The following is a 10,200-nucleotide window of genomic DNA, read 5'->3' as shown; positions in this document are numbered from 1 at the left end:
GGGTCAACAACATTAATCCTCAGGCTCCAGGAGGTCTGGGGGTTACACACTCACGGTCACCTAACGTTAACTTCTTCTATTTGGTGGGTTTTAGCATCTGTAAAACAACTCAGGAAATTTGCATCAGATACTGTTATCTAGATACTTCAGGAAGGAACATAAGATTCTGTGACTGCCATATGGCCCATTTATTTTTTAAGTTCTTACCAGTTTCTTCTGACTCGGTACCCAATTTTTGTCACTACATGTTCACCCTTTCAGTCAATAATTCTTGAGTCAGGTTTTTGTGGCTCAGGAGAGACTTAGGAGACGAACTTTTCTACAAAGATGAAGCAGGCAGAGGAGGTGGGGAGGGTCCGTCCCAGGAAGGAACCACCAGATCCTGTTCAGTTACAACAGAACGGAAATATTTGCCACTAAGGATGACAATGGCTACCATTTTTTGAGCAAGCTCTGACTGCCAGGTTCTCTGATGAGGATTTAACACGCAAGACTTCACTTAAGCCTTACAATAGCTCTATCACATGCTTCTATTATTCTTTCCATTTTACCCACCAGGAAACCAAGGCTCAGAAATGTAAAGCTGGAGGTCCTGCAGCCAGTTCTTGTTGGCGCAGGATTTGAAATGAGGTCATATTCCAGGTTCAAGGTCTGCTAGTGCTGCCTCTGGTAAGGTTTCTCTAAGAAGCCACTTGCCTCCTAGAAGGACTGGCAAAGGGTTGCTGCTGCTGCGGCTGCTAAGTCGCTTCAGTCGTGTCTGACCCTGTGCGACCCCATAGACGGCAGCCCACCAGGCTCCCCTGTCCCTGGGATTCTCCAGGCAAGAACACTGGAGTGGGTTGCCATTTCCTTCTCCAATGCATGAAAGTGAAAAGTGAAAGTGAAGTCGCTACTAAATATATTTTAAAGTAAATACTGTTAAAAGTCCCTCATCCCCTATAAAACTCTCCCCACCCCAAGCAGGATGGATGAAATGGACAGAGAATACAGAAAAACGGCTACACCAATAAGAAGAAAGTTTACCATCCTAGTTATTAAAGAAATACAAATTAAAATTACAACCGTGTATTGCTTTTCATTTCAGATTGGAAAAGACAAGAAGAAGAAAAAGAAGAAGGATGGTTACATGAAAAGCTTGGGGCATAATTTCTTTAATTTACTTCTAACTTCTTGTTATCACGTCCAGAAGATGGACTTAACAGGTGTTAAGCTGTTTATTATAACAAGCAATAAATCCTTTTATGATAATTGGAAGACAAGTCAAGTGCAAAACAGGAAGGGGCCCAAAGGGAAGGCAGAAGGGACCCCGCTGTGCTGGCGGCTCTGGCCCAGAGGCCGGCTCCGCTCCCTTCTTGGAGCTCGGCAGGAGGTCCGGCCGGTGGGTGCGCCCAAGGATGCGGGGAGCACTGTGGGGACCACAAGTCCCAGGCGCCCGCGCGCGCGCGCCTCGCCCGGACCACGTGACCGCGCAGCCCCGGTCGCGATCGCGGCGGCTGTCCGGGCTCGGAGCCCCAGTCCCGAGCGAGCAGACGCGGCCACGGCGCCCGGCCGCCCAGCACGCTCACCATGGCGGTGAGTCCGGGCGCCTCCTGGAGGAGCGGACGCGGGGTGGGCGCTGGGACCCTGGAGCAGGCGACCCCGGGCATCCCGCGGTGCCCGCCGCCCCCGGCGGTGAAGGGGGTGTGCTGGCAGCTGTGTCAACATCGGGAACAGGAGAGCTGGCCGGGGCTTTGGGGTTTTTTATTTGTTCCTCCGGCTGGGAGTTAGTCCAGCTTGACTAGCAGTCACTACGCGCTGGTGTGGCGCGGATGAGGGTCGGGGTGCGCTGGGTGAAGACAGCGGGGCGGGGGCTCCCCCTGCTCTGGGCGCGGTGACTTGGGGGAGATTGCGGGGAGACGCCCATGAGGAGGGAATTCTCGGAGCGTTTCAGCCGGCGGCTGGGCGCGCGTACACACACCCCCGGGGCGGTTCCCTGCCTTCGCAAGTTCGTGATCTGATTCTTTCGGAGAAAAAACAAAGAAACAGACCTTGCCACTTTCCATCCTCTTACACTTGGGTTAGAAATAGCATTTCAGATAAACTAGTTTTCTTGGTAGAGTTCACCTGAGCTGGAGAGAATTGACAGCTTGCAAACTCTTCGGTCTACGAATAAATCATGTACACAGTTTTCTTCCTCCAGGAAGAATGTCATAGAATTGAAGATTCAGGAAGCCAACGCAGGTCTTTTAGTCAAACGCACCCACCCAACTCCCGACGGCCCTCTAAAAGGGGAAACAGATGGGAAGGGTTTATATGAAAAGTTCCCCAGCCGGGCAGTGATAGGACTGGGACCTTAATCTGCCCCTGAACTCTTTGGCTTATAAATGAGGGCACTTGTTGTTGTTTAGTTGCTATGTAGTGTCGAACTCTTTTGCGAGGCAATGGACGGTAGTTTTCCAGGTTCCTCTGTCCTTGGGATTCTCAAAGTGTGAGTAACTCCAAATGAGAAAATAAAGAAGAACCAAGTCCCGTGATTGCTGTCATTTTCCCCGTAGCCCCTCCCCACAGGGTGGGGCCCTGAACCAGACACAGATAATTTAGCTACTGGAGGCCCTGGTTTATCCAAAGCTGTGAAACTGGAGAGGCCCGCCCCTTGAGTGTCTGACCACAGGGCTCTTTGACTGAAAACTGCAGCTCCAAGTCAGGGTGTGCTGATTTGAATCTTTTTCACGGGTGAAAAAGCGAGAGAGGTGAGTCTTTGTCCCTCCCTCGGGCCCCTCACTCCCCAGTGGGGTGGACGCTCTGTAAGGACACTTGTGGCTTGGAAAACCTGCACTGTCCATCTTCCCTGACTGCTTCCTGCTTCAGAAGACGTCCTAGCCACCTGCCTCCCTGGCTGGGTTAGGTGTCTTCCAGGCATCTTCTGTCCCCAGTACCCCCAGCCTCCACAGGCCTCCCCCTTGCTGAATACATAAACCCCTTTGTACTATTTGTTCACTCCCTCTCCTCTAACAAACAGTTGCTCCTTGGGGGTCAAGGACTTGCCTCATTTGTCTCCAGCCCCTGCACCCCTGGCACAGCTCTCAGGGGTGTTCTGATCTACTGCGAAAACTGTTTGGGGTCCCCAAGATAGCTGACCCAAGCCTAAGGATGACAGAAGGAACCCAGTTATGGAACCTCTCTGATTAATTAGCCACAGGGGATATTCCAGTCATGCCAGCTGCTTTATCAAATGAACTTGGAGTGGGGGTCAAGGTGTCACACCTCACTCCACCTGCAGAGATGGTGCTGTAGGCTTCTGAAATTCCATGAGTGCAATTCCAGTGTAAATGCAGTTTCACAGGATTACCTGTACCTATTTGTTTTTGCATATCAATTTTTTGTGAACATTTTGCCTCCTCTTTTTGAAATCGTGACATAGGGTATCTCTGGGTAGTAGGACTCAAAATAATTTTTTACTTTCTTTTTGGTACTGTTTCAGCTTTTTCCATTAAGCAAGTATCACTTTCATATTTGGGACATAAAAAGCTATTTTAAAATTATTCAACATAATTTTTAAAAGACGGTCTAGGTTTCAGTTTTCATCTTACGAGGTTTTGGACAAATCCTTTCCCCTTTTGGAACTCCTTTTACCCATCTGCAAATGAGAAGTGGTTAGAAAGGGACTAGAATTGGACCAGATCAATGTTTTTCACATTGAATTTCAGCAGAGCTCAGACCTCTCTCCCCTCTTCACCAAAAGCCCTGTGTTTTATATCGTGGAGTTACAAGGAAGATTTTATTTGTCAGTGTTCTGTGGGGAAAAAAGGTGAAAAACAGGTGACTAAAAATTCTCTGAGAAAATGTTCTGGAGATATAATAGCATGGTGACTAGTTAATACAGAACTGTAGATTTGAAGGTTGCTAAGAGTAGATCTTTAAAGTTCTTATCACAAGAAAGAAACATTGTCATGATGGACATTAACTAGACTTCTTGTGGTGACCATTTTGCAATATACACATATATGGAATCCTGTTGTACACCTGAAACAAATACATTATTTGTCAATTACGTCTCAATTTAAAAAACTTTCTGAGGACACTTGTCACTCTGGCATTTGAAGATTCTAATGTTTGGCCATTGTCTTTGAAGGCGAAGTCTTGCACCAACTGATCCCAACTCAGCCAGGATCTGCTTAGCTATGGTTGGGCACTGACAGTGCTTCTGCTGGTTGAGGTCTTACCTGGTGACAAGAGGGAAACACCCCTTCCTTGAGAGTGTGAACTGATTGATTTCTCTGGCTTTAATCTTGCCAATCATTAAGCTTGATGCAGGCATTTAGAATCCCACTCAGTTCCCATCTTGTCCTCTTCTCTTGGTCACTGAGAGGCAGCATAGACAGATGGGGCTTTGGCATCTAACTAGACTCAGGTCTGAATCCCAGTTCTGCCAACTTATTACTACTAGCTTTGTGACCTTCAGCAAATTACTTTTCAGAGCCCAGTTCCCTGTTTTCTTTCTTATACGATGGACCTAATTGGCCCTGCTGCATAGAAGATTGTGGTGAAGTGAGATATTATATGCAAAGCTCTTGATGCCACCCAGAACACAGGGTGGACCAGCTGCTCTTTGAGAAGAGCCTTCAGGCAGATGCTGCGTGCTCTTCGCTTCTACCTTCATTCTTTCTGTAAGACTGAGCTTGTCAAGGGCAGACACATTAACCTCTCTCCATAATGCTGGGCACGGGATTAGGCTCAGCAACTGTTCAGTGAATTTTGGGTGAACAGGTGTGCAGTACACACTGAAGACAGCTGACCCTGGGCTCATCCATGATACGCACTGCTGGAACAGAATGGCTGGGGCCCTGGGGGTAAGAAGAGGCAGTCAGTCCTCAGCCTAGCATGTCCTCATTGCCTTTCAAGGGCACAAAGGAGTCATCTCTGCATGACTGAGAGCACTGTGACTGGTTGGCCCAGTGAGGACAGGCACCCCCAAGCACCTTACTTCTACCGGGAACTGTGCTGTGCTCAGTCGCTCGGTCATGTCTAACTCTTTGCATCCCTATGGACTGTAGCCTGCCAGGCTCCTCTGTGGGGATTCTCCAAGCAGGAATACTGGAGTGGGTTGCCATACCTTCTTCCAGGGGATCTTCCCAACCCAGGGATCAAACCCAGGCCTCCCGCATTGCAGGCAGATTCTTTACCATCTGAGTCACCAGGGAGGCCCCTACCTGCAACAGGCCAGCTCAATTCTAGCTCTACTGCTCACCCACTGTGGGACCCTGGGCAATTCCCTGCCCTGTCTGGCTTCAGTTGGCTCTGATGGCTTCTAATGGCCTTTGCAGCACTTAAATCCAGTGACTTTGTTTTCCTGGGCCTTTAGAAGAGGTTTCTGGAGAGCAATCGGGAACATGATTTCCACTGCCCTAAGCCCCCTCTGATGCGGTCCCTTCTCTTTCAGATGCATTTCATCTTCTCAGATGAGGCAGTGCTTCTCTTTGATTTCTGGAGCGTCCACAGTCCCACAGGTAAGAACTGGGAAGCCCAGACTTGTAGATTGAGTACCTCCAGGCAGTGGGAACCCAGGTTCTCATTATTGTTGTGCTCTGTGAACATTTTCGGGAGCCTGACTCTTCTTGCATAAATATTGAGTGGTAACTTTGCATTTGTAATTCCATTTGGAATCTCTGCCCTTCAGACTGCAAAGAGCTCTTTGTGAGGCCGAGAGAGAGGCACGAGGGTGCAGCTTCCCCCAATACGGGGAAGGAACGGACACCCAGAGGGGGAAAGACTTGTCCAGGGACACATAGTGTGCATCAGAGCCAGAACTAGATCAGGTCCTCTTGTTGCCTCCTAGCACCTCCTTCATACAGGGGTTCATTGTCTAGTGTCAGCCCAGAGTAGCTGCTGCAGCCTTTGACCTCAAATGAGACATAAATTTGAAAGAGACGAGTATTCCTTTGACTTGAAAAGGCAGAGTCAGACACTAAATCATGATGGAGTTGTGTTTCCACTTAAGTACTTACATGTTAAAAATAGACTGCTGAGACCAGAGCTTTCACCCCAGGGATCCAGTTGTCTCTGTGAAGAGTCCACGTCTCCCATCTGCCCATTTTCTCTGATCCTTCTATCTCTCTCCAGCTCTTTATACTTTCTCCCCCTATATGTGTTAGACCTGACTCATACTTGTTTTCTTCAGGCTTTCACCATTTTTAATTTCTGAGCTTATAATCTCTGCTGGCAACCTATGGATGGAAATTGCTGTGATCACAATGTACCTACCTACAACCTGGGGAATAGACTATGAAAGGCACTGTAACATAACAGACAGAACAAAGAAACAGAGCAGGAGCCTTGTTTCCTAGTTGAGTAGCTCTGTTTAGTTACCAAGTCTGTTATTACCTCTGTTAACAGAAATAATACATGTTTCTCAAAAAGTTACTTTGAAATAGGACATGTGATTTTGTTAACTCTAGCTTGGTAGGCAGATTGTAAAATAAAAGTGGTAAGAGGACTGTTCTTAGATCAGCAATGATAGTGGCAAAGATTATGAACAATCCAATTCTATAGAGCTCAGGTCCATTTAAAACAATGCCACTTAATGGCAGAAGACAAAATTCTGTAGAGCAACTATCCTTCAATTAAAAAATAATTTAAATAAATAAAAGTAAAACAATTTAAAAATTGCTGTGTTTTGGATATGTCAATTCTTAGTTCTTAATTTATTCATTCAATAAACTGTGTTGAGTACCATGAAAAAATGAATAAAAATGGACTGGAAGAAGCCCAAACGCCCATCACTACAGGTATTAATCAAAATTGATGCTGATTGTTAGCTAGGACCTCAGCAGGGGTTGTTGGCTGAAGTCCTCATGGCAGGGTGGCTGGGTTCCCAGAGTGAGTGTCCCAAGAGAAAAAGGTAGGGGAAAAAAGGGAGAAAGCGAGAACAAGGTAAAGAAAAAAAAAAAAAAAAGCCTAGTTTTTAAGACCTAGCTTTGGAAGTCAGAGAGCATCGTTTCCACCTTTATTGGCTGAGGCAGTCCCTGAGGTCTTCTGGGACTAAAGGGGAGGGAACACAGATGCCACCCCTTGATGGCAGGAATGCTGCCACTGTAAGAAGAGCATGTGGGGTGGGATAGAGCGAGGCGGCCATCTCTGGAGAATCTAATCTTTCACAGACGTTATGAAGCCACAGAAATAAGGTGGACCTCCGTAAACTAAAGGGAACCCATGCACCGTGTTCAGAGGACGCAGTGCTGCCTGCTGGGGTGCAGCTGGGGCGGTGGGCCGTTGGGCATGCTCCCCGCCACCGCCCCCCACCCACCCCGGGCTTTGCCAGGTGGCTTTTCCTGCTGAGCTCAAAGCCACACTCCTGCAGGCCACTTCTACCAACAATGGGCTGGAAGGGGAAAGAGACAGGAGTTCTGAGCCCAGCAAGAGTGGGGAAGAAGATGCGAGGGGAAGGGAGGAGGAATGGATTCAGAGGGAGGGTGGGGGGAGGTGCCCTTCCCCACTTGTGCCAAGTCCCCAGCAAAGCTGCCAGAAGGGGAGCACTGTTTGCCTGGCTGGGCTCTGTAACTCAGTCTCCTTTGACAGGCATGGCCCTTTCCGTGTTGGTCATCCTGCTTCTGGCTGTGTTGTATGAAAGCATCAAGGTTGGCAAAGCCAGGCTGCTCTACCAGGCCCTGATGAACCTGTCCATCCCCACAAGCCAGCAGCTTATTGAAGCGGCAGACCAGGATTCTTCAAGCACAGACTCCCTGCCTGTCAGCAGAAGCCCTCTCAGGTAACAGAAGTGGGGTGGGGGGCAACGGGCAGAGTGCTCACACTCACCTTGAGAGGTAGGCTGGACCCACAGGACACTTAGCCCCACTTCATCCAAGGGAACTGAGGCCCAGGGACGGACCAGAACTTGCCCAAGCGCTTCCAGTTAGTTAGCGGTGCTGCGGACTACAGCCAGGTGTCCTGATACCCAGGCTGGGGCTCTCTGAGCAGCCACGTGGGAGGCTCCAATCTTCCTGACTCCGGTGCAAGCCCCAGTCCAGCAAGGGTGTCCATTCAGCCCACCCCAAACCACAGCAGGTTTTCTTAGGTCACTAAGGCTTCCAAACCCAAGATGGTACCTGCAGCTCTTCCTATATAAATGATAAAAAAAATTTGTGGTTAGCAGTGTACCAGCTTGGTAGAGGGCAACCTCTTGCTCCTTCCTTCCCTCCCCATTCTGATAGCCACTGGGGATCCCCATTCTGTCCTCTCTGCAGCACTGGCTGTGTTAACTGTGTCTGTCTGCTCCTTAGGCGGGGGCCTCAAACAGTCACAAACCCACTGCAAGGGAGGTGTTTTCATATGGGTCTTACTAATATATGTTTTACTGCTGAGGACATTTCAGTTCAGAGAGGTTAAGACACTTACGCTGAGCCACAGTTAGCACGTGGCAGAGCTAGAAATTGATGTTACCAGGGTCCATGCTCTTTCCATTGTAATACTTCCTTTCACAGCTCACAATTGATTCGGGGGCCGGGGGGGGGAAGTCTGCCTTACTGATGATTTTGTGTAATCCTTTGTCAGATGTGGTTGATCACACATTTTCCCTTTTTGCCCTGGATACTGGGAAACTCAGAGCTCAGTGTGGTGGAGAAATGATTATCCCAAACTCCTTGTACAAGTCCCTCTTCCCTTCTCTATCACTGGTTTCTGACATGTCTCCTTAAAAATAAATCTCCTGGGTTAAGCATACGGATTATAAAGAAGCTAGTCCTATACCTCGGTTGCTCTTTCCACTCCCTGACACCAACTCCTAGCTTCCAGCTCGTGGCCGGCATTAACTGGGCGTTCCTGTTCATCTAGGTGGTTTCTGTGTCACTTCGGCCAGTCTCTGCTCCATGTCGCTCAGGTGGTCGTTGGCTACTTCGTGATGCTGGCGGTCATGTCCTATAACACCTGGATTTTCTTCGGCGTGGTCCTGGGCTCAGGTGTGGGCTACTACCTGGCCTACCCACTTCTCAGCATGACTTAGCTGGTTGAGGGTGAGGGCTCTGGGGGCCGGAAGGACCTGGGGCGCCTCGTTCCAGACCTTGAACTGCCCGCCCCACGTCTCCTGTTTTTTCAGCTGGCTGTTCTCAAGGCATTGCCAGCTCATGGAAACTTTCAGCTGAAGCCAGCGCTTGCTCCCTGGAGTTCTGAGGCCATTGCTGCTCCTCAGCCAGGCTGCAGAGGGCCCTGGCGAAGTCTTCCTGTGCCTTTAAGAAGGCTGCTGTGACAGGAGGTGGGATGGAGACCAGCACCTGGGGGCAGATTTCATAACCATGGCAGCATTTGCTAGGACCCCTTTCCCTCTCTTGGGGGGAGAGTAAGTGACAGCTGACTAAAGGCAAAGAAGCAGGATCGTTACCAGGGCTGTGACCTACCCTCCGAATACAGTGAGCTCCTCCCATGGGATGGGAAGGTGACAGTTAAATAGCTTTAGGTGTCGGGGCGGGGAGCTCTTCATGGCCTTAATCTTATCCTGATCCTCCCCCTAATGCAAAACCAAGAATTCACTGAGTAATATTCAATACTGATGTTTTCTATTTATTACTTACTGCTCACCCATAGTGATCTGGTGGGGAAACATGATTTGTTCAAATAGTGAGTAAGCCACAGGGCGTGTCAACTGAAGATGTAATAAGCCATCAAGCCAAAGCCTTACATTAGTAGAGTTAGGTGGGGGCTCTACACATATTGAACCTTTTCGCTTTAAAGAAAAGGAAAAAATAGACCCAGGGAGAGAAAATCACTGCTGTCTACTGTAATGTCTATATTCAAGTACCTCATGGGAGAGAGGAAAGATGGTCTGAAGCTTTGAGAATTAAAAACGAAATTATTTTAATAAATATATATTTTTAAATAGTCTGTGACTGTCTTCTGTTTCTCCTCATTCAAACAGCAAGCTCACGGAACCCTGAGAGCAACTGCGGGAGCTGAGTAGGGCTGCCCAAGGCCTGAGTCTGTCTGTCTCCCATGAAGACAACTCTGTGCTCCACAAACCCAGCCCCGAAAGGCTGTTCCCTCAGCAGACACCCTCAGTGCCAGCCTACTCAACAAGCCACTCTTCTGTTCATGTAACAAATAATGATTAGAAAAAGAACTGTCACATGGACTCTAAACACCCATAGTCAGCACCATTATTAGCACCTTCTCTCCCTGAGGGCAGAAGCAAAAACATACCAAAGCCACTTTTTAAAAGTTACAATAAGAAAGAGC

General features: G+C 48.6%; 1 protein-coding gene across 2 annotated transcripts; it reads left to right on the top strand.

Annotated features, from left to right (window-relative positions):
• The first annotated feature begins 1,422 nt into the window (after positions 1-1,422).
• Positions 1,423-9,849, top strand: SLC31A2 (solute carrier family 31 member 2). 2 transcript variants are annotated; one of them, XM_070375083.1, is made up of 4 exons: positions 1,423-1,572; positions 5,420-5,486; positions 7,555-7,744; positions 8,806-9,849. In XM_070375083.1, exons 1-4 carry the CDS (start codon positions 1,567-1,569, stop codon positions 8,972-8,974), a joined length of 432 nt encoding a protein of 143 aa, XP_070231184.1. In that variant the 5' UTR covers positions 1,423-1,566; the 3' UTR covers positions 8,975-9,849. The 2 variants fall into 2 exon arrangements, with proteins under 2 accessions (XP_070231184.1, XP_014335852.1); XM_014480366.2 differs by lacking the exon at positions 1,423-1,572 and adding an exon at positions 2,575-2,729.
• The last annotated feature ends 351 nt before the right edge of the window (positions 9,850-10,200 follow it).

This window comes from Bos mutus, chromosome 8 (genome assembly GCF_027580195.1).
Source record: "Bos mutus isolate GX-2022 chromosome 8, NWIPB_WYAK_1.1, whole genome shotgun sequence".
NCBI classification, from domain to species: Eukaryota; Metazoa; Chordata; class Mammalia; order Artiodactyla; family Bovidae; genus Bos; species Bos mutus.
The sequence above is the reverse complement of the archived record's forward strand: the minus strand, read 5'-3'. Positions and strand labels throughout refer to the sequence as shown.